The sequence below is a fragment of the Carassius gibelio genome, chromosome B14 (assembly GCF_023724105.1).
Source record: "Carassius gibelio isolate Cgi1373 ecotype wild population from Czech Republic chromosome B14, carGib1.2-hapl.c, whole genome shotgun sequence".
Classification (NCBI taxonomy): domain Eukaryota; kingdom Metazoa; phylum Chordata; class Actinopteri; order Cypriniformes; family Cyprinidae; genus Carassius; species Carassius gibelio.
In genome coordinates this window covers 18203238-18227618 of record NC_068409.1, presented here as the reverse complement: position 1 = coordinate 18227618, position 24381 = coordinate 18203238, and the positions used below count along the sequence as shown (strand labels likewise).

Below are 24381 nucleotides of genomic sequence, written 5' to 3'. Positions count from 1 at the left end.
GATCAGAATAAATCACATTAAGCTATCCAATTTAATTAAAGCATTGACCAAACATAATAGATACTAACGCAGGGGGGGGGAAACCTTTTCTATTTATAATATCCATACACAGACTCTTTTTTGGAGGCAGCGGAGGAATGTAGAAGCTTTAGCAGAAAGCTTTAGACACCCAAGGGAGCGTTTGAGCTCATTTACTTTGATTTAGAAGCTGCCTCCACCTCCCTCCATAGTGACTTCGACCCTCACCTCCTCCCTTGCCATCAGAAGGGGAAAAAAGCAAGTTAGGACGGCCTAATGAAGTGAGCGCTGTACCGGTTCAGCTTGCGTCAGCTCTTGGGATGATCAATAGTGAAATATTTTTATTCATAAAGCGCTGAGTTAATTAAATCAAGGAGTCTTTGGGCTAGATGTTAGACACTAAGCAAGGGCAGTTAAACGACTGCAGCAGAATACAAAGCTGATCAATGAACAAAGACTCTACATCTATCCTTCTGTCTTTCTCTTTCATTTCATTTCCATACCCACTTCCTTTAGTGGCATCCTGGTGTTCACTAACTTTTTAAAGAGTTTAAAGAGACTCACTCGATGGCTTTCAGATCAGTCAGTCTTACTCTGTGTTTAACTGTCTTGTTGGTGCACATCAAGACGTTTATGAAAAATCCTAATAGACAATTATTTCCCATAACGTTGTAGATGCTATTTATTCCACCTTATACAACTTACATTAAAATACTTACTTTGATGATCCTACCTTATTTATTTTATTTTATTGAGTGTTATGCCAAGTAGTTTTTTTTCCGCAGTGTAAACTACTCTTCAAAAGTTTTGTGTCAGTAAGATTTATAGGTAACACTTTATAATATGGTTCCATTAGTTAATGTTAGTTAACTACTTTAGTTAACATAAACTAAGCAAGAACAGTCCTTCTGCATCATTTATTAATCTTAGTTCATGTAAATTTCAACATTTACTAATGCATTACTCAAATCAAAAATGTGTGCTTGTTAACATTAGTTAATGCACTGTGAATTAGCATGAACTAACTGAATAACTGTATTTTCATTAACTAGCATTAACTAATGGAACCTTATTCTAAAGTGTTACCGATTTCTATTACTTTTATTCATCAAGGACGCATTTGATTGATCAAAAGTGACAGTAAAGACATTTATGATGTTATAAAAGATTCAAATAAATGTTGTTCTTTTAATCTTTCTATGCATCAAAGAATCCTGAAAATAACAAAAAATACTGTTTCGACAATGATAGTAATAACTGGATCTTGAGCATCAAATTAACTTAAATTTTTATCGCAAGACTACATCAGTAATATTGTGATGGTTTTAAAGTGAATCTGAAGGGTGATCTTAGTAATTCATCATAATATCATATTGTAGATTTCTAACAAAGACGCAGAATAACACGGGAGAGAGATAGAGCGAGCGGCCTGGAAAGCTCCAATGGAAAGCTCCTATACTCAGTGTAATTAAGAGCTACTGTCATCCTTAAGGCCAATTACACTATACAGTCCTTCAGGGCCAGAAATCCATAGTGTTTTAATTTCCCTCCATTTTTAAAAGTGGCCATAAAGCAGAGCGCAGACTCCAGCCATCAGCGAGAGAGAGATAGAGAGGGCCGCCCATCACGACCATAACTGGTGAAGAGTGAAATATGATGCTGCAACGCAGTCACTATTTATTATGCACATTTCTATAAGTCTTTATCAAATAAGTGTTACGTCAATTGCCGTTCCGGTGAAAAAAGGCAGAGGAAGGAGGAAGAATGCATGCTTTACAGTACTTGCAGCTCATCATGTGAAACTGCCAATTAAATGGATACGGACTTGAAGACGTCTCGGGTCTCTAAAAACAAAATGCTTGTGGAGCGCCCCAGGGGGTCTGCTGCTTTCTTTGTTTTCGCACTTTGACTATAATGAAAGAAATCAGAAATGTGCATCTCATAACCAATGTCTTTACCTGTCAGCTCAGGGAGTCACAGTTACGGCCATGACACCCAGATGAAAAACAAATATGCCTCCAGACTCAGAATCCTCAAGCCAAAGGGTGTTTTGTATTACTCTCCTTTGTTTTTAGGGCTGGTTTTACTTCAGAACAGTCACCCTCCGTGCTTAACAGCCATTTGGCCCCTAACACACATTTAACTGGTCATCCCCGAAGCAGTCGAGTCAGATGTGATATGAAAGCATCACGGTTGGCCCCAGTTATGAGTGCTTACTAAATGAATAATGTAATGTAATATGTCTGGCGAGAGTAGCTGGAGGGTCTTCACCTGATCAGGTGCGTACGCTTAGACGTGTTTGACCCATCTGTGCGCGATCGTACCAGCGCGTCCCGGGTCGATCTGTCGGCACTGGCAAGCTTTAACAGACTGTACAGGAACCCACTGACAGGCATCAGGGTCTCTGCGAGAATCTCAGACTCTAGATTCAGTTCGGCATGCAGATAACAGTCCTGCCAAGAGCAAGAGTGAATGCAAGACAGCGCTTGACAGATACTGAGAGAGGCACGGGCACGGTGGGAGACGTATCAACGGTCCGGTCACCCAGCTGGGCTGCGGTTTGTGCTCGATAGACTAGATGGAAGGAGACAGATGTCTGTTTTGACTTATTTTTAAATATATGAAAGAAATAAGGAAGGAATAGCTCATGTGCTCGGATCCGTGCATCACGAGACTTATTGGAATTAGACTTGTGTGATATACTGTATCAACAAGCAGTCGAATCCAGACGGGGATAAGATTTCTCAGAGGGCTGAGTTAGCCCAAACATAGTACTCTGTAATTTATAGAGGTTTCAAGAAGGGGAAAGAATGGCATGTTTGATTTTAGGAAAGATTAACATTACCAAAGTGGTGTGAAACACAATTTACTCGACCTCCTCAGGGAAAACCAGTCCTGGCCGACGGTGGATCTCATGTGTGAGAGGGAGATTTGTGCATACGATCTTAATGCAAATGCATGTCATGTTGTCACATTTTTCACATTTTTACTTATTGCAAACACTTTCGTTCAAATGTTGAAGTAATTAAACTTTTATTCAGCAAGGACAAATTGAATTGATCAATAGTAAAAGTAACAACATTTAGAATGTCGAGAGAATTGAATTTCAAATTAAGGCCTTTCTTGTGAACCTTCTATTCATCGGTGAATCCTGAAAAAAGTATCATGGTTTCCAAAAAAATAAAAATAAAACAATAAAAACATTAAGCAACAATGAAAATAAGAAATAAGACATTTTTCTATTAAATCATCATATTAGAATGATTTCAGAAGGATCATGTGACACTGGCTGGTGAAAATTCAGTTTTGCATCACTACATTCTCAAATATATAATTTTATATTGTTCTTTTTAATTGTATTTAATGAGAAATAAAATGCAGCAAAACTATATTAAAATCATACTGTACCCAAACTTTTGATCTATAATAATATAATATATATTGTGATATATTAACCACAATTATTTGTTTGACAGCACTAACATATAATATAATATAATATAATATAATATAATATAATATAATATAATATAATATAATATAATATAATATAATATAATATAATATAATCTGAAACTAATTAAATAACTAAGTTTACTATTTAAAAGTCTTATTTTTAAAGTCTTATACTCTTTGTCTCTTGTGTTTTTGAGAACGGTACATTTTGCTTTACTCTTGCTGTTACTGCTGATGCAGAAAACTGTGCATATGCACCTGAGAAGATGCACCTTTTGTTTGTTTGTGTGTGTGTGTGTGTGTGTGTGTGTGTGTGCGTGAGTCATTGCTGAATGAGACTCGGTCTAAGGCATCTTGCCTTATTTGAGTTACTGCAAAGTGATAAAGTTTCTGTTACTTCTTTAGACAATCACTCCTTTCCTTGGTGGTTTAAACAGAGTGCGAAAACAACAAAAGTGAAGCACATGACCATCTTGTAAAACCGCAGCATTCCATTTTTCAGTGGAGAGATAAGAGTGACATTCGTAAAGCGTGATAAGAAAGAGAATTGACCGACATTCCCTCAATGCATTTTACTGCGTTTGTAAGGCAGCGGTGTATTGATATTCCTCAAACATTCTGCTTCGGACCTTACATATGATGCTGTTTGGAAAATGAATGGACGGACTCTGCTTAGGATTTGTTCTTTACCACTAACCCCATGTAGTGAACGTTTGCTCTTAATTCAGCCAACCCCACTTTCAAATGAAACTCCTTAAGCAATTGTTAAAGATTCACGTCTGAAAATCTCCCATTGATTTATATTGACAAACTATTGCGCTTTTGAAATGTGACAGGTGTGCATATTGAACTATTAGAGGTTTTCGCTTCCTTGCATATGTTTAACTGTTTATCGTTGTGTGCATTCGATCAGAAACAAGATGTTTGTTGAGTGGCATGACAACAGCATTTCAAGAAGTATATAGTGTTTCACTTTGCCTGACCTTTGTGTGTGTGTGAGTCCGTGCGTGTGTGTAAGGATACAGTAGATCCTCCTTGCAGCTCGACTCTTATATCCTTGCGTGTTGCTGAGCGTTTATCTGTAATATGTTTTGGCGTTGCCAGGTTGTCTGGACATGGGAGCCGTAATGGAATCAAAGGGAGATTTATGGCAGGCATCCTGACAGTCAGAGAGAACAGGGCCAAAGCCAAATGAAATTAATGAAATTTGCAAGCAGATTGCTAGAGGAGGGGGACCGATGCAGCTCTCGTCCTTCAACAAACACTGTTTGGTGTATGTCTGCTTTGAATCTGTATTCACCTTAAAGCATTCATTTCAGCATTTGTTAAGACGCCAAATTTGATGGTTACGATAGCAATGCATACCAGGATTGATCTAATTTCATTATTTCAGTAAAAGTCAGTTTATTCCTTCAAAATGACTAAAAAACAAACAATATATATATAATGTAGATATGTAGATATGTTTCTTTAAAAAGATATATTCCTGTTTGCCAACAGAGTATATATATATATATATATATAAATCTGAAATCTGATTTGAAAAATAGACTTCATTCAGGTTATATACTCTAAAAAATATACCTTTGTAATTTAGCTTCTTACATGTGTACATATATATATATATAACAAGCCAAAATATTAAGAAAATCATTTTTACAGTGTATGCAGAGAATTGCATTTCTGCAGTTGACTAATTATCCTTTGTTTTAAAGATTTTTTGGAGAGAGCTTGTATTCATTCTGAAGTCCCACAGTTTGTTTCATTATCCATGTGTAATTAATATATCGTCAAAGCGGATGAAATATGTACATCGCTTCATCTTTCCTGCCAGTATAATTCTCACATCTCATAAACTTCTATTGTCTCTTTATAGTTTCAAGTAATTCCTCATTAGAAATCATCTCATTCAACCCAAATCCCAAGGGACTGTTTTTTTTTCTTCTTTCTTCTTCTTCTTCTGGCATGGAGTTTCTCTCTGTCGCTCCTCGGCGAGAGCACCACTGAGACTTATTGTGTTTCATAAGTGCCGTTATTTGGCTGGGACAATTTGCCTTTTTGTTGAAATAATGAAAAAGGTTCCACTGAGTAAACAAAGCAATAAAACATTTATTAGCAGTGGAAGTGCTGTAAAGCACTATGCTGCGCTCGCAGCTCGCCGAGGTCGTACGAGGCTGGTGCTTCCCCATTCATGAAGAATTAAAAAGCCAAAGTGAAGAGAAGTCGCCTCTATGCTCCACACTATCTCTGTTTCACGTTTAGACCATCAGAGAGGTAGTGCTGATATACATTCGCTCTTGTGTGATGATGGTATAAACAGCAGCCCTATTTTTCCACTCTGTGACATATGATCATAGGATGTTATGAGTTTTACTCACAGTATGTTTGCCCTCCTGCACAGTTCAACTTGAAGGATACACAAAGGAAACACAATGTTCACATCAAGTCAGCCAAGAGCGCTGTAAAGAAAATAAAGCAATGCAGAATTGTGGAACATGTCAAAAACCATCAGGAACATTTCGATGACATACCATAGCCTCTTATAGCAAAGCATAACATAGTTATTAAGATTTTTGCCATAATAAAACTTGATTGGTTCGAGGAGGGAAAAGAAACAAACGTATCCAGTTCTAGCGGGGGGCTGAAGGAGGGGGAGCCCAATAACTATAGTTTTTAATGCTCCTAAGAGGAAATTGCTGGCAGTCCTGTGCTTGATACATCATTACGTCCCACGCACGAGCTCTGGCAGGATTCCTCGCCGCAGCTGGATCCATGCCTGATTGTTTATCAGTGAAATTGGTTGTAGCAAGGTCAGGTGGGTGAACCCACGTGGTGGTCTGTTCGTGTTATGTGTAGCAGGCATGACTCCAAAACAGACGCTTTGATTAGCTGGGCTGATATTCCATATCTCATTTGTTTCCTTCTCGGCCCGTAATTGCACTCTGGTTTTCAAATTATGTTTTGCCAGCGTGCGTCTACAAACAAACAAGCTTAATAAAGTTAAGCACAACCATTGTGACATGTCAAAAATCATTTGGCTCATTAAAAATGCCAGGCATTCATTTTGATGCAGAGCCGCTTTTGTCTGTTTTCTTTCTCGGGTTACTCAAAGTGCATATGATTGCTTCATTTTCTCCAGGATTGTGGGACGTACAGCTATAAGACCTTTCATTACAAAGTACTGCTTTAGAAATGTTTTTCATTAGACGCACACACAGAGCGAGTGATAAAAGGCCAGGCGAATAAAGGAGGATGTGACATTTATGGTCAGTAGAACAATTTGGTCTCAGACTTCAAAGTTCCAGCGAACCATCCATCTTCCTCAAGACGCGAAATGTGAAGTGGCTTCAAACAAATCCTAATATCTCTCTCTTTCTCTTTCTCTTTCTCTTTCTCATCTCTCTCTCTCTCTCTCTCTCTCTCTCTCTCTCTCTCTCTCTCTCTCCAGGGACCTGAGCGAGAATCAGATTCAGGCTGTTCCTCGTAAGGCTTTCCGAGGGATCACCGCCGTCAAGAACCTGTAAGTGTTCCTCCCTCGTCTCTTCACTAGCATTGTTGATTCGTTTGCATGAGTCCAAAAAAGCCATCGGTAAACTGTATTTTCCCCTGAAGTAGCGAGGCATTGTGCGGTACTCCGTCAATCCACAAACGATACCATCGTCCACTGCATTTAACGAGTCTTGAGTCTTATTTCAAAGCCAGATAACTGAAATGAAAGATAATAATCACTCTGGCTGGAAGAAGAAAATGTTCAAAAGCAATGTGCTAGGTGGCCTACATGTATGCCCCTCGAATCATTTATCATAACAGTTAATAAGCTTAGCGCTGATGAAAATTCAATTAATCAGTATGGTTCAATAAGATGGATATCTTCAGGATATTGCAAGTGAGTAATGTTCCACAGCCATTTGCAATTACGGTAATGGTTTCTGATAAATCTCTGTAACAGTTTCAGAAGCCAGTCTCGCTGCTGTGGAGTATGGGAGAAGGGCTTCTTAATAGTGATTTTTAATGAATAAATATGATTTTTTTTAAAGCATCAGCAAGGTCCTAATATGCCTGCGACAGTAAACATGGCCTTCAAAGAGGGCTGGATGATTTCAGCTATTAAATCTGCCCTCTAATGAACGAAGGACACCAAGTTGAGGTCATCATTAATGGAGCGCTTTGTTTGCAGTCAGAGATCGGTTATGGTTTGTGGCCGTAGCGTTCGTGTGTATTTCCACTCTCATATGTGTGTTTGTGTGAAGTTCTGGGCAGTTTCAACACAGTATATGATACGGGCTTCAGTACAAAGAACGTTTTCAGATGAAGTCTTTCCCACCGTGGGCTGAGAACCGCGGGTCACGCCATGCTAGATATCTCTGAGAGGTATGGAAAATAGTTGGCTATTGTTTGAAGACATAGTCATGCTTTTCAGCCAAAAAGAAAGAAGAGGAAAGGGAAAAGTGTGAAGAGGTGGGAGAGTTTGTGAAGCCCAACTGTTTATAGCAGTAATGAGTGCTAAGCAAGGAGTCATTTAACAGATATTTTAATTCCAAGCAGTTTAAAGAATGAGTACCGTACAACCGGATTTAACATTACAATGGTGGTAGCTGAACTCTCAACCATTAACTTACAAGCCTACTGTCCATCCGCCATCTGTATCATTTACAGGGTATTCAGGGCAGGGTGGTCTTTTGGTTTGACTGTATTTTAGAATGACGCATGTGCATGAATGTTGACTAACACCCGCCCCGGTCAGATTGAGTTACTGTAACCCCTGACCCCTGCCAAATGAGTTCCAGCCTGCAGGAGGGTCATCATTCATCTGCACTGGTCAAGGTCTCTCCGCAAACACGTAACATGTTATGTAGTACAGCTCTGCATATGCAGCCATTTGTGTTGTCAGATGACCTGATGGTAGTATGCTGATTGAAAAAATTTACACTGTAATATGATATTTTAAAATTAATTTATTTTTATATATATAATTACATTTTTATATTTTAAAAAACGTTATTCATTGGTTCGTTTTGTATTTGTTATTATTTAGTTGTTCAATTTTAACTTAAAATAAATCAGAATGTCACAGTGGCAACTCAGCACTCATTATTATATATATATATATATATATTTTTTTTTTTTTTTTTTTTTTTACCAAAACACTATATACTATACACACTATCCAATTAAATTTTAATGTCTAAATTTATTTTTAGCATGTAAGATGCCAATTTTATTTTATTTTTTAATTTAAATTAACTTAGACAAAATAGAATAAAATTTATTTATTTATTTTGCCATTTTTTTGCCATTTATTGCTATCGGCCATAATGTTGAATTATAATGTTTTTCAGGATATTTATTGAAATTTGAGTGGTCAAAAATGTTATAGTTTGGTGCATGATACAATACTGTATGCACAGTATAAACAAAATAAATTTAGCACGTTATTAGTCCCATTTTATAGAAAATATTGTAATGCATTACTTTCAGATGTAACACTCCCAAACAGTTGCAAGCTTTCAAATCCCTTACACACATCCAGCATTTTTGTTCGGCATGTTTTCCCCTGACGTTCTCACAGTGAAGTCTGTGATGTTCGGCGGTGTTTGAGCACTCATCACATCACTGTCATGTGCACCGTCACACTCTGATGGATGAATGATAGGTACAGGTAGGCAACACTCAGGGCTTTTAGAGGAAAAAAGGGCTAACGAGGATTGAGGGAGAAGGATGGATTTGTACGTCAGCAGCGCTGCCTGTTTCTCTCCCACTGACCTGCCTCTGCACCGCGTGGCAAGGTGACTCTTGATTTAATTGCTGAAATCATCTAGCCATCGTTTTTTAACGGGAAGGAGTAGAAAAAAAAGTACAGGCAGTGTTCCAGGAATGAATTGATTTTCTCATATGCTTTTCTACCGAAATGTCCTCTGTTTGAAAATGGCTGTGCACGCTTTGAGGGTACGTTGAATCTATGTTTCTCGCATCTCCACAGTTTTACAGGCTACTGCATGCTGGAGCCAGCATCCGCCTTCAGCCAGCATCCTCCACCCTTTATACAGGGGCCATCTGGATAATATGGTCAAGATGGTTCCTCCAGCTAACGAGAGTCAATGTTGCACTCTATTAAACTAGACACAATATCTCTGTCTGCGTTTATGGCTTTAGCTGTGCCTTCCTACTGTTCCCCAAACATTCTACGCCAGCCGTGTTAACCTCAAGAAGCATCGAGTATGGGTGATGTTGTAGATTCATCATGTGCACTGCAAGTCCGAAAGCATGCCTGATGAGCTCTTTATCAACATGGCATGCTTGTGTCAGCAGGGTATGGATCACATTAGAACAGGTGCTGTACGGGCAGTGGATTTATGGGCTTACACATATTCGTTCTTTTGACATTTGTTATTCACGGTGGATGGAGAGGCAGAATGGTGTCGGCACATGCAGGGCATACAATACTACATCACCTGAAGGCTGGGTGTAATTAAGAGAGCAGCGTGTCCTGTGTGGTTACCCAGCGTCAGATACGTGGACACTTTGGTTTTTGTCCCCTTGTGGGAGGCTCTTATCTGGGTGCTAATAAAAGCCTTTCCACTTCATGCTCCTGTAGCCAGAATGTCACTCGGACTGAGCGTGGGTTTGAGTTATGGCCGAGAGGACGAGGTGCGGTAGCTGTCTGTTTTACAAGCTTCTGCGCCCTGCAGACGGGACTCTGCATACGACAGATCTCTGCTTTTGATGTGCACTGCTGGTGTTGAAACACACCTCACACTCCGGTGCAAGATGGTCTGTGAATGACACTGACGTCAAGATACCCAATCAAAAGATTTCCAGCTCTGGGAAACACTTTCTCAGGACACCCATCCACACTGAGACTGCTCTAGACATACTAGACATAATGAGAGAATATGAGACCAGGCAAAAAAGAAACAATGAGATAGGACAAAATGAGATAATAAGGACAGATAGATTGGGAATATACAGTATGAGACAATATGAGACCAGACTAAATGAAATGGAAGACTAAACATATGAGACAAGATGAAATTAGACAATATGAGAAGAAGAAACAATGAGATAACGAGGCCAGATGAATTGAGATAATATGAGACAATGCGAAACCAGATTAAAATAAATTATATGAGACAAGATAAAAATGAGACAATATGAGTCCAGACCAAATGAAATGATACAAGACTAGAAGAAATTAAATATGAGACCAGAGGAAATTAGACAATATGAGAAGAAGACAAAATGAGATAATGAGGCCTTGAAATAATATGACAAGACTGGGAAAAGAGAAGACAATATGCGCCTAGAAGAGAGGAATAAAAAGGAAAAGTATATATATATATATATATATATATATATATATATATATATATATATATATATATAATAGAAGAGAAGTGACAAGATGAAAAGATAGAATAAAATGAAGACAGAATGGGACTGAAAGAAGAGGACGGGAGATATGAAAATAACTGAGACAAGGATAGTAGATTAGAATGATTAGATTAGATGAGAAGAAATGACAAGAAAAGAATAGATTCAGGGAGATGAAGCAAAAAATAAAGAGAGAAAGAGAAAAGAGACTAAATTATGAGATGAGGAGGAAGAGATGAGAGATAAAACTAGAAAAGATTACTTATGATGAGATGAAGTGATAAAGCAAGCAGAAAAGCGAAGAGACAAACATGAGATGGAGACAATCCTAGAGGAGAAGATACAAAGTGAGATGAGAGAAGAGATGAGAAACTACTAGAGACTAAATGAGATGAGAAGAAGTGAGACAAGGCAGGAAGAGAAGAAATGAGATGAGACTCGGAAGAGAAGTGACGAAAAGAGACAAGACTGAATGAGATGAGTCGAATCAAAACCAGAAAAGACAAGAAGATGCGAGGAACCAGTGGTGTGATACAGACACAAATCCTCAAACCACACTTGATTTGCCGGCCATTAAAGGCCACATATTGAATGTCTGTTATGACTATAGACTGAGTATCATATTCATATTTAGCAGCTCTGATAAAGCATCATCCTGGCTGTACTGACGGTCAGTTTTGAGTCATTTGCTGTGTTAGCTATCGAGCGTGAATGAAATACGGCCATGCGGCTGCTGGTTAGCATCACCGACTCTGACAGATTAATAGTCTAGTAAAGGGAAGGAAGCCCCATATCTGTTTCTTTCTCTCGTTCACTCCAGATGGGACACTGGCAGGACGGGAGCTCTAAAGTGCCAATACGGCTTATGACTGAGATGATTAAAGGCCAATGTAATTAGAGCAGGAAAATTAAAACTGGGACTTTCATTACCCACCACTACCATGTCCCACCTCTCCGAACAATCACCAAACACGCAGATATTCCCACACACCGCACGCTCACATCTGTACATTCAAGACAGCTATACGCCCTTGACTGTTCTCAGTATTACAATTGTTAAAAGTCTCTTGTGTGATCACAACGGCATCCTCTTGAGATCAACTGCATGTGTTCAGATACAGACAGCTCTAAAATCTGATTGGATGAGTTACATTTGAATTTTACAAATATAATGTGCCAAGTTACCACAATGTTACCACAAAGTTACCACAAAAACCACAATGTAACACAATGTCTGTTTGGCAAATTAAATACATTACTTGTTGTGGAATTTTCGATATTGTGATTATTGTTAACTGTAATAATTAACTATGATGAAATTATTTTGGAGCAGGTTTGGTTTGGTAGAAAATCTACAAGGATTCAGTTTATGTATAGAAAAATGCATTGCTGTAGCTCAATGTCAGGGTAATGGGTTCAGATCGCAAGGAAAGCATGGACTGATTGAATGCAATGTTAGTTGCTTTGGATAAATGCATCTGCCAAATGCTTAAATGTAAATGTAAAAATAATAGTTCAAGGCACTTCTTGTGATATGAATTCTAAAAAGCCATTCTTTGAAAACATTTATATCGAAATATGTGCTTTGTGAAATAAAAAGACTGCGTCCCATGAATTTTTAGTGTAGCCTAAACAAATGAGCCAAACTTTTAATGAATTGTTCAGTTAAATCAGTTTGTCAAATCCTTTACTGAATTGAATTGATTAAAGTGGTTAATGAATCAACATAGATATCAAAAAGATATCAAAAAGAAGCAAGTTTTGTCTTAGTATCAGTGTGTGTAAATAAAAACACACTTGCTACAGTTTTTGTAACAAATTAATATATGTAGGTAGATGTCATTTACAGTATATAATTGTAGTTGCCATTTTATAAAAGAACTGGCTTATTGTTTCATTCTCAAGGGAAGCATTTCTTTAAAGTCTTCTCTTTTTTTGGATGAAAAATATCCATCGTAAAAGACAAACATTTAACTTTTGCTCATGAAGGTTATTTAATTTTCACAGTGATGGTAATGCATCTGCAGTGGATGGCTGCCATATAGTCTGTCCCATCAGCAATTATGGAGACAGATGCATGTCTTTTAGAAAGAAGGGATGGAGTGAAAGACACGCCAGAGAAGCTCCGTTCTTCTTTATTATCCATCTCTAAAGACGCGAAGGCACCGTGTCTGTCACGGGTCAGATGTCACTGCAGCTCTGTTTGCTGAACAAATGACTTAAGGAAAGCGCTTAGATTCCTTGTTCTTTATTCAAGCCTCTTCCAAATCCATCTCAAAGAGGGAGGGGTGAATAGAGAGAGGGAGGGGTGGATGGCAAAGTCTGCAGATTAAAGTAGAAGCAAAAAGGAAGAAGTGCCCCTCACGTCTGCTCGTCCAGCGTCGTGACCCCAGCTGATTTACGAACCCCTTCCTTTAATGAAATTGTTTCTGTGACAGAGCCGGTAAAAGCTTGTAATGGATTGGCTGCTCTAATGTAATGAAATTACTCCCTTTTTGACTTCAAAAAAAAAAAAGAAGAAGATGGGGGTGGATGAGTGTGCTGGGTGGGGGGGGGGAGATAATGCAATTAATATTTACAGAGAACTGACAGACTGGGTGGGCTGTGCACTATAGCCAGCCTCCTGTTCTCTATCTCTCTCTCTCTTTTACCTCTCTTTGCCCCCACACTCAGCAGTGTGGCTAGAGAGAGAGAGAGGTTGAGATAGGAGGAGGTTATAGCCAGACAGGCCACTTTTAGCCAGCTGGTCCTTTATCCTGACTGCGGTGAGGAGAGGAGAGTAGATATGAGTGTGTGTGTGTTAGTGTGTCTACCTCCCTCCCGCAGCCCCCACCTCTCCTCCTCCTCCTCCCTCTCTCCCCTCAGCCCCCACCCGCTCGTCTGCAGACCTGCCGCTGACTTCTGTCTCTCATCTGCAGGCAACTGGACAGCAACCACATCAGCTGCATCGAAGATGGAGCCTTCCGAGCCCTGCGCGATTTGGAGATACTGTGAGTCCCCCTCCCGCCTCCTCTGCGGGGTTCTCTCCTCTCTCTTCACCTCTGCTGTCCCTTCCTCTAACTCTGTCTGTGTGTTTCATGATTGCTTTCGAAGGACAAACTGTGTTGCGTTATGGACCTGTGGCGCATAGTCCGGTGTCACCCCGTCCGGTCCGACGCTGTGGCGTTTAGCATGCGATCGTCCGTGCAACAGCTAAAGTTGCTCGTTTGTCATCCTGTGCTGCATTGTTGCTGCTTGAAAAAGTGTCCTGACTTTTCCCGGGGTGCACCTTAGAGTTAAAAGCACAGCGTTTTTGGATTAGAACATCTTTAGATTTGCACTTCCTACTTTAAAATCAGGTGTTAGATGATCAGATCTCTGTTCTGCTGCCTGCTGGGAAGACTTCTTTTTTGGTTTAGTCACACGTTTCATAGTAAACGCTTTGATAGCAGAGAAGAGATTGTGTTTGTGAGTAAGTTAATTTTGGGTATCCCCTGGATTGTCCCGGAGAGTATGAGATGCTGGTATATGGAGGGGTGGGGGAATAACCGCCGCATCTCCATCAAGCCAATTGGCAGGGCGCTAAGTGCCAAACTCATCCTCCAAATGAGCACCGCTCACTAGGGTCCCGGAGCCACGCCACCCCCTCTATTAATTCTTGGCTCCATAGGACACAACAGCACAGCGTTACATCACTGTTAGCTAGAAATGAAGGTAGAATCAAAGAAGGAAAGATATGAATATATTCTGTGTCCTCTGTCCTCTCCTCATGACCAGAGCATAAAATGACCTTATAAAACAGGAGCTCGGGAGCTGGAAAGTGTTAGTAAGTCGGAAATCAATTTTCATTAATAATACAGAACCTCCCTAGATTCTGCCAAAGACCTTTGGGACCCCGGCGAGCCAAGGAGAGCAGTGGCACATGAATACACATCACTTTCCTGCTTATTGAGCCATCTCTCCACCCCTCTGGAGAGGCTGCAACACACAGGTCTGCCGATGACACTGTATCATGGCTAAATAACCCCATGCGCAACAGTCAAGCTTAAATCCATGTTCTCCAGTAGCAGTTTTAACATACGACTGAACATTAAGGCTGTGCTACAGAGCCAGCTCGCATGAATATGAAACCTCTAGGTAACTGATGGCAAAATTAAGGTTTAGGTGTAGGGATTTTGCCGCAGCTGTGAGTCTCAGTGTGAGGATACTGATTGTACTGGATGTCTTATGACTGATCTTTCTGAATGGCACCAAAGCAGATGGAGAGCCATCTCTTGTATCGGCAAAGAGCACGGTGACTTAGTCTGATGTCATAATGGTGAAAGCAGGAGTAGTGGAGTTTTAAGGGTTCATTTATGTCCAGGAATTGTTGATTGTAGACGTCATTGACACATTCAACCGCATGCATTTTTGTGTATAAAACATGGGACTTCAGAGCAAGCGCGTGTTTTTTTTTTTTTTTTTTTTTTTTTTTTTTCAAAGTAGATCAGTGTAATTTGACATCTGGAGTTATAAGTAAAATAACGAATGTTTAACATTTTAAAAATGTGATGTTAATGTGTGTTTTTAGCAGTTTCGGAGCACACTTGAGGTGTAATTTAGGGGTCGTATTAAATGCATTGTTTGAGTGCCTTGTGTTAAGCATAACTCCAGAGGTCAACTGAATCTTTTAATGATCATTAAAAGGCCTAATAAAACTGATGGTGCATTGCGACATAATTGAGAGATTTGAGCATCCTTTCCCATCATTCACTTATGAGTTTTCGTGATCACTGTAAAATTTTGGTGATCCCTGTAAAAAGCGACTAACAAAATTCCAAAGCGGGGAGCTATTTAAACACTTCCATCGGGTTTAGAGATGGAGATTAGACAGAGCGGTTCGTGGCTAACCCTCCTCCACAACTAAATGACTGCTGGTGATTTAACGCCTGCCAAACTACACAGAATTAATGATCGGCCCTTTCTGCTGATGAATTGTAATTTATATTTAACATAACTGTGCTAATGACTGAACTAATGACTTCAAAGCTATCTTGGACATTTTCTCACATAGGACGTGACTTGCATCCCAATGAGCTGAAGGAAGTGTGGTAGGCAGCAAATTGATGTGTTCTCCATCTGCAGAGCACCCAAACCTGCCTAACAAGGAGCACCCCTTGATTATTTTACATTTCATACTTAGTTACTGCTTATGCTTCCTCTCATTTTTCATTCTGACACCAAATCAGGCCCTATAGTCTTTCCATTCTTACTTAAAATGTAGATGGACTGCGTGAACTGTGTATTATAAGGTGTCCACCTTATCTTTATTATATTCATGAACTATGAACGTTGGTAGCGCTTCTAATTTCTAATTTCATATATAATATAAATTCGATTCCATGTGGTGTAAGAATAACTGAATATTTTATTTTTTAAGGGTATTTGCCTGAAACAAAATTTTCATGCCTACAATATACAGAACTTTTTTTTTTTTTTTTTTTTTTTTTGGTTGAGCAGTTTTAAAAATAATGATTCCTTAACAAATTAATAAAGGTGAAATGAGAAATCGCAGTTTGAAAATAATAAATAAAGTGGATGTTTGGAAGGCATGGTCTAAGCATTTAAAAAACTGTACATTTGTAACATTTCTCATAGTAAGGAGAACAAAAAAATTTAAACTATACTTCAAAATATGTATATTCAGCATGAGTTTGGCCAGTTATTCATAAAAAAATTCATAAAGCCAAAGAAAGAATGTCCAACTGATCAAGTATTCAAGCGGATTTATTTTTCAGTAGGGTTCTAGTAAGCACATTTCGTTCTGATGTATGAGAACACCATGAAGAGACAATGAGGAATTCTCACACAGTTCAAATTTTGCTAAGCGCAATATATCTGCACTTGCTGTTTAAACACTTGGGTCTTTTGTGGAATCGCTCACAGATGTTATAATCATCCTTTAGGGCTATTTTATAAAATGTGGTTTAAATGTGAGAAGGGAATTCATAGTATTGTGAGAAAGAGCATTTTGGAAATTCCCCATATACCCCACTCAGCTTTGTCTATACCCAGCACTCTCGCAAGCGCTGGAGCCTCTGCATATTTTATAACCACTTTTGCACAGAAAATTCTGGCTCTGAATCAAATGTCAAATCATGTGAATTTTTTTGCCCCGCTGTGTCATTTTTTTATGAGCCGGAGAGTGCCGAGACATTTCCGTACATCTCCTGAAGGTGACTTTCCCTCCCACCATGCATTGATAAGAAGGCCCAAATTTTCACAATACCATGACATTTTTTTCAAACAGCTTGGCACAGACCTCTCTGGTCGAACTAAAGTGAATTTAGCATGATATCATGGGGGGCGTGCCCCAAAGGGACGTCTTTGCGGTTTACACCCTGTTCTCCTTTTTGATTTCGTAGATGTGCTCGCTTAATTCGTTTTTTTATTTATTTTAATTTAAAGGGACTCACTTATAGTGCTATAGCATGCCACGAAATACCAACCAGGGTAAATCTGAGTATTTGCAATATTTTGTCAGATTAGACGCTGATTGTGTAAGAGAGCTTGAGGAGGTGGACTATTAATCCTGGTTACAAAATGCCATGCTGTCAGAACTTGGGAAAATGCTGAATGGAAGAAGCTATCACATTTCTGTGGTTACGTAGACGTCCTGGGATTGTATTGGGGGGCATTTGATTGAAACCTAAATGTATTACGAATGAAATACCGCGAATTTCATATGGAAGGTTTGAGAAATATATTTTCTTATGGTTTGGCAGTTTTCTACCTTCATAATGTAATTTTCTCAAGGCAAGACCTTTTGAATGTTCCTCTTGGCAACGACAACCAAGAGCTTCGTTCATTTTCGGCCCCTGCCACCCCATATTCTAATCATTTCTAACCCCTGTGCTCTCCTAAAAAACATTAGCTCTTTTCAGATTTAACAATTGTCTTCTAGACTGATAGTTAGGTGCTGGCGGTCCCTCTTTGGTAACTCGAGAGCACAGATTCCCTTGAATCAGATATTCCATGCATCTTTAATTTCTAACATGGGTTGGCCTCCCTCCGGAAAAATCAGTCGGTTTTCTGCAAGGCCTGATTGAAAGGTTGTCTTTAGTCAATAGATGAGTCTTTATGTGACAGACAACAGGCAGGCGGAGGGAGAAAGGGCAAGCTGATGGCTAAATGAGAGGATGGATTAGGGGAGTGTATGGGGAGAGAGCTGTCATTAGCTCACAAACAGCACTTTCAAGCACAGGAAATTGCCTTGCCACCAGACATGGCCCCATTGCGTTATCTTCATGTGGTCTACGCCAAAGCATGGGGAAATTGGGAGGGGGCGGGCTGGAAATTGTGCGTTTCAGCAGTCGGACCCTTGCGCACAATTAATCATTCGCTCCTGGATGGCCAAAGAGAGGAGGGAGGCCGACGGAACAGCTTAGATTCAATCTGCCCTCATTTGCGCTATAATGGCCTCATCAATGGCGGTGGAAGCGTGTCTGTTTTCACCGTAGTACCTGTTCTCTTCGCCTGTCCTCCCGTCCTCTGCACCATAATGGGATGGAGAGCTCTTTTTCTCTTTTCAGAGGAGTCAAATGGTAGGTTTATGCAGCCATTTTTTAGTGACAGATACTAAGCACTAGTGTTTCTTTTTTTTAATAAGCCCACACTTGGACTCAAACCACATGGATGGAATTATGCACGGCAGATCGTGTTATTTCTGTGTTTATCCTCACTGGGTTTATTTGAATTAGCGGAATAACATCTGATTGCGGCTTTGTGCTGTAGCTGAACTAAGCAAAACAATGGCAAAGGTTTCCATCCTGCTCACATGAATTCCATCACACTGCAACAAGTGGAGTCTCGTAATGAAATTGCTCTCCATCTGGAGGCACTTTCCTCATTTGTTTTAACTTGAGGGCCCAATGCAGAGATGCCCGGTAAATGGTTGCTCGGATGGACGCTTGCATTGCAAACTCCCTATTGTGCTGTAGGAGCGATAATAGTTTCCCATGGAGCCATGACAACATCACAGACGTGTTGGCTCACTCGAGTTTGCAAGAAAGTAAGTGAATGGTCATATGTAGACAAGGTTGTGTATATTCCCTACTTTCTAAAGGTAGGCCCTCTGCAAATGCACTTGATTTTACACCATATAAAATAGACAATGGATTGAGAAGACAAAAAGTTGAGCAGAAAACCCTCAACCTTTACATTTTTATAAATGAACGCAAGTCTTTTTACCAAAGAGATTTAGAATAAGGGTCAGTTACCAGGACAGTTCTCCTCTCAAAGGAAGAGTATTGACTTTCCTCAAGCCTGTCATGTCAAATAACACGTCTTTGCCTCATGATTTCTCAGTTGTGCAAGTGAATGGCCCTAAGTCAGATGAGGGAGCACTTCACTTATTTCCCTTCAGCCCCCTGAATCCACCAAAACAACCTCACTCTTATTTCGAAATGTCCTGGCTCTGAAAACCCAGCCGTCTTTTAGGAGTGAAGTATCCAGAGACCCTCTCAAAGTCCCTCTAATGAGGGCCTGAAGAAACCCTAAGAGCACTCAAGACCCCACTATCAAGCTTTTTGTGACTGTGGGAAAGCTTTCTTGACATAGCCGAGAAAAGAAAAGGGAAGTGAAAAGAAAACGTGCCCTTCTGAGACGGTCTGAAGACTAAGCATTGTGTGCAATTGACAGCTGCCCGCTTTTATTGACGGCTGCATCAATATAACTTTAAATAAAATCATAACATTTTAAAGTCGCAGTATTTGTATTTGTCAGGATCCGGCATTGATTTAATTTAGTTTTGGCTTGGATGCACTTTCTCACGAGACACAGTCCTTCCCTGCAGCAGTTGATTTTGCTTAAGACATTTTTGATTTATGGTCAACCACAAGGCGACACAGGCGGAATGACTTAATATTGCCAGCGATGAAGACAAAGGAATTTTAAAGACTCAAGGTGATCTTCAGTTATATCAAGTGGCTTTAGTAAGAGCTGCTCATGCTGCGCTGTTATTTGCTGAGATCCCAGGCTGCAGCAGTGGGCGGCCCTCTGCAGTGCGGAGGGCTGGATAAAGGGAAGACTGACAGTCTTGCATAAGAAAGGGCCTCTCCAATGGGCTCTTCTTTAAGACCCTTGGTCCGGTGCTCAATGTTTCTTGTAGCAAAGCTTAACTCATGCCAGAGAAGTTCATATTAGCAGGTGCAGCCTGACACCAAAGGTCATCACTCTTGGCATGAACATGTCTGGTTTAAGCCGACTTAAAGTAACTGCGATGCCCTGTCCAGTTGCAGCTTTTTCAAAGTACGACTGCATGAGATTTATTTTCACTCAGAGCTTCTAATCCTGGAAACCGGATGGCTGAAATATGAATGAGCCAGAGAGCACTACCACAGCAAGCACAAGCTGTTCACTGCTGTGGATCCTGTTCTCTCTTTAGCAATCCTTCTTCAGTTCTCAGTCCTGTTTTCTTCTTCTCTTACATGACCTAACTTTGGAGGATGCTCCCGAGGTTTCGTGGATGGGAGATAGTCTTTCCTGAGCAAAGTGCAATTTCCCTTGGTGATGGTTTGATATTACAGGCTTTTACCAGGACTTTCTTCCCTCCAGCTTGCCCAAAGCTTCTTCTATTTACATCTCTATAGAGTGGTAGAGAACAGCAATGAAAGCTCTGAGCCGCGGTGGCCTTGACAAGAGGATCGCTTTCTGGTGCGGATTTGGTCAACTGCTTGCGAGGGTGATTCCTTCACCTTGTGTGTGTTTGATTTGTGTGGCATTTTCTGTGTGTCTATGTGTAGAATAACAATAATTTTCCATTCCAGTTACTGTAGTTAGTTTTCTTCTTTCCCTCACTCATAATAAAGTGTTCCACCACAGATCCGAGCCAAAATCAATATTCGGATATCATTTAAAGTCCCGCAAGAATGTTATATTTTAGAGAGATTAGTTTCCCTCTTATTTGTGCAGTTTTATAGTACCAAGAATTGTACTCGGGCTGGGAAATTTCCATTGGTCAGTATTGTAAATCTGTGTAAAATAGCCTGTTTGTGTTGAAACTAAATTACCTGGACTTAAAAAAAAAGCAAGACCTGCAGCTGGTCTGATCAGTCAGTGGGCTCTGGGATTAATACCAAAATCGATGGGACTCTTTGTCTTCCCGTAACTTAAAAACTACAGCGTGACACACAGTCATGGTTTCAGTTCCCCAAAAAAGTGCATAACCTGAATACAATCTAATTCATTATCTTCAAAATCTACTAATGTAAATCATGGATGCACTGTACTCAAGAAGTACTGTTGCAGGTTTCATTAGAAGGAAAGGAACACTCCCGCACAAACCAAGCTGTAAACTGAATTGGCGAAGTCAGAGAGATCAGCAGTTTTCCCTCACCAAGCAGGAACTATTAAAATCTTAAATTGAGAAATTCCAGACCCTCTTCCAAGAGGTGGAGGTACAGGAGGCTTTTGGGTTCTACATGTGTGTGATAGGTTTGGGGTATATGGGGTGGGATGGATTGATAACAAGATTAGGTCAGCTAAGTAGTGCTAATCAGGACAGGAAGCAGAGAGATCTGCCATCCATAATTACAAGTGTGCACATCATCGATGATATCTTTCTTTTGCAGACCTTAACACACACTACTCCCTGTGACTACTTCTTATTTCAAAAAGTAATCTCACAATTACATTTATATTTTTTTACACTAAGGAAGCAGGTTTGCATGTGTATATTGTTCAGTGAATTCAGCAAAACACTTGTCTGCTCTTTCTTGTAAAATGTTATCTGGATTTACTAGCTGTCTGTTTACTAAGTTCTAATATTTTCTCTCTCTTCTTTTACTTGTATAGCACTCTCAACAACAACAACATCACCCTCATCCCGCTGTCAAGCTTCAACCACATGCCCAAACTGCGGACACTGTAAGTACTGACGAGCTTCTTGTCCACTTCATGGTAATGAAATGTAATCAGATATTCATATATCTACATTCAGTGATGTTCATACTAAATCTTGACTCTTTTTGAAAGGATTTGCTGCCTGACTAGAGGCTCTGTGGTGACGCCGTGCCAGTTTTCAGCAGCTGTGGTCTGTTTGCAGGCAGACGTTGTTTTAGCTGAAGATATTGAGATGGTTTTCTTACACAAATCTTCTGCGCTTGCACTGTCAGGCCCAAACCACAATTGATATAAATAATAACACAGCCCCCAAACATCGTTCAAATGTGAACGACTGGCCTGCGATATTAACAGGACTCACAGAGATCCTATTGTTATTATTGAGTATGGTCTTTATTCTCTGAGCTTTGGCTCTAATAGAGGGATAAATAAAGAAATATTTCAGGAGTAAATGCTAGTTTGATTTTGGGGCTTCTGGGAGTTTGAATCGCCATCTGAAACACAAGGCTTTAGGGTTATCGTCATTTCTTTTTCCATCTATCTCTCCTCCTCTTTCCGTCACGGCGTTCTCTCTGGAGCCTGCGCTCGGAGTCATTCATAGCTCAATCTCCACAGCCGAGCGGTCTGGCCTCCCTCCCATCAGTCAGCCAGCCCCCTCACGCAGGATTGAATTTGCTGATGCTCGGATGGCCGTGCGCGTTGCTCCCTGGGCAGTATTGAATTATCCACAGCATGGCTTTGGTTGCTACCCAGTTCCTTTGGATTGAATTTTCTGTCTCTAATATCCCTGATATATCTGTATTGAATTTGTTGCTCGTAAAAACAACTTATTAAATCAAATTTTTTGAGATGCTGGTAATCCGTTTAGTAGGATGGTGGTTTGGCTGCAGGTTTCTGATGAAATAGTCCAGTTTGCCTCACCTTTCCCCAACCTTCTACAGACATACTATCTTTGTGCATTCAATTAGATCAAATGATATCACCACATGACGTTTGCCATTCAATAACTCAGACAAATGAAAAGCACTCCTACCGCTAGTCATTTTCCGTGCATGGTGGTCGATATGGTGTGTGTGCACGTGGAGCTGCCCCACTGTGCCCGTCCTCGGCTCATCCTGAGGCAGCCGAGGCTTCCTCTCCCCATGTCATCCATCTCTGTAATCCCACTCATCTGTAATTAATCCGCAAAGACAGGGGGCCAGATACTGGATTTGTAATGGGAAAAGCTCTATTAAAAGCATCGCCCCCTGCTGAAATTGTTAATGGCAGGTTTTTGTCCTCCTAACCAGATTGTGCCTGTTATTTCATTTACAGACAGTGTTGACTGGTATAGCTGTGCCTTTTGATTCGCTGACACCACTTTTTCTTTGAACCTTGCCTCTCGTACCCTTCGTGGAATGGCCCTTGAGAGATTTATATTAAGGTGTTATTGGGAATTGTACCATTTGTTGAAGACCTTGATGAAATGAGTGTGCATGCTCTAGGGATTTGCAAGCGTTTACTGTAGTCTCCTCTGAGCTGTTACTATCATCCGTACAATAGAAAGACCCAGTCACACTCGCTTTGTCACTAATTCAGATGTGTTGTTCCGAGTCTGCATTATCCAAGCTTTATAGAGATTATCCATATGAATATTTACTCGATCTCAGCGGTGATTTCCTTCCTCCTTTGCATTTAAATGCCATATCACAGATGGAATATGACATTGAGTGTGTGGTAAACATTGCTCTTCTGATTCTGTCTTCAGAGAGCTCTGTTTCCCGACATTTCTCAGGGATCATCCACTCCAGCATTCATGCTAGACGTACAAACCTCCTCTGACCTTTATCCGATACTGTCTCACTATCTGTCCCTCATTATTCTCTCTCTCTCTCTTTCTCCAGTCGCCTGCACTCCAACAACCTGCACTGCGACTGCCACCTGTCCTGGCTCTCTGATTGGCTGCGGCAGAGGAGAGGGCTGGCCCCTTTCACACAGTGCATGGCCCCCGCCCATATGAGAGGTCTCAATGTTCCCGATGTTCAAAAGAGAGAATTTGTCTGCACAGGTATGACAGTGTTCACTTGCTCTGTCGATTACGGAAAAAATTTAATAAATATATTATTATTAAGCTTAATTTAGCATATTTTTTCAAGAAAATTAAGCTTGCTTTTAGTACTTTATTTGTTTGTTTGTTTGTTTGTTTATTAGTTTATGCATTTATTAATTTATTTATTTATTAATGCATTAAACAGACATTTATTTATGCATTTGACAATATTTACCCTAATGTTAATGACTAACAGACATTTGTTTATTTATTTATTTATACTATTACTATTTGTCATAAGAATAATATCACAGTGGAAAAATCTTAAAGCTCTGTACATAGGGTCTTTACATAATTGTCTTCATTTAAATTACACACACATATATATATATATATATATATATATATATATTATTATTTTTTTTTCTTTCTTTCTTTGTCCTACCAGTCTTTTTCTCAAATTTGTAATTAATTTACAAATGTTGGCTATTACACGTAAACACTTGGGGTGTTTTAATTGTGTTGTTTTATAAAGCGACTCCATACATTCTATTTCTTAATGGACCTTTGGATTTCATTGGTGAAAAAGTTCACGTTCAGCTCTTGTTAATTAAGCCCCCTGTTCCTTACCCTCTGATTAATCAACT

General features: G+C 39.9%; 1 protein-coding gene across 1 annotated transcript in view; it reads left to right on the top strand.

The window, feature by feature from the left end:
- Positions 1-24381, top strand: part of LOC127971647 (slit homolog 3 protein-like) — a 162191-nt gene that overhangs the window by 85600 nt on the left and 52210 nt on the right. The window contains exons 5-8 of the mRNA XM_052574822.1: positions 6923-6994; positions 13764-13835; positions 21658-21729; positions 23589-23752. Coding sequence (XP_052430782.1) covers positions 6923-6994; positions 13764-13835; positions 21658-21729; positions 23589-23752 — 380 coding nt within the window. The remainder of the gene's footprint in view (positions 1-6922; positions 6995-13763; positions 13836-21657; positions 21730-23588; positions 23753-24381) is intronic.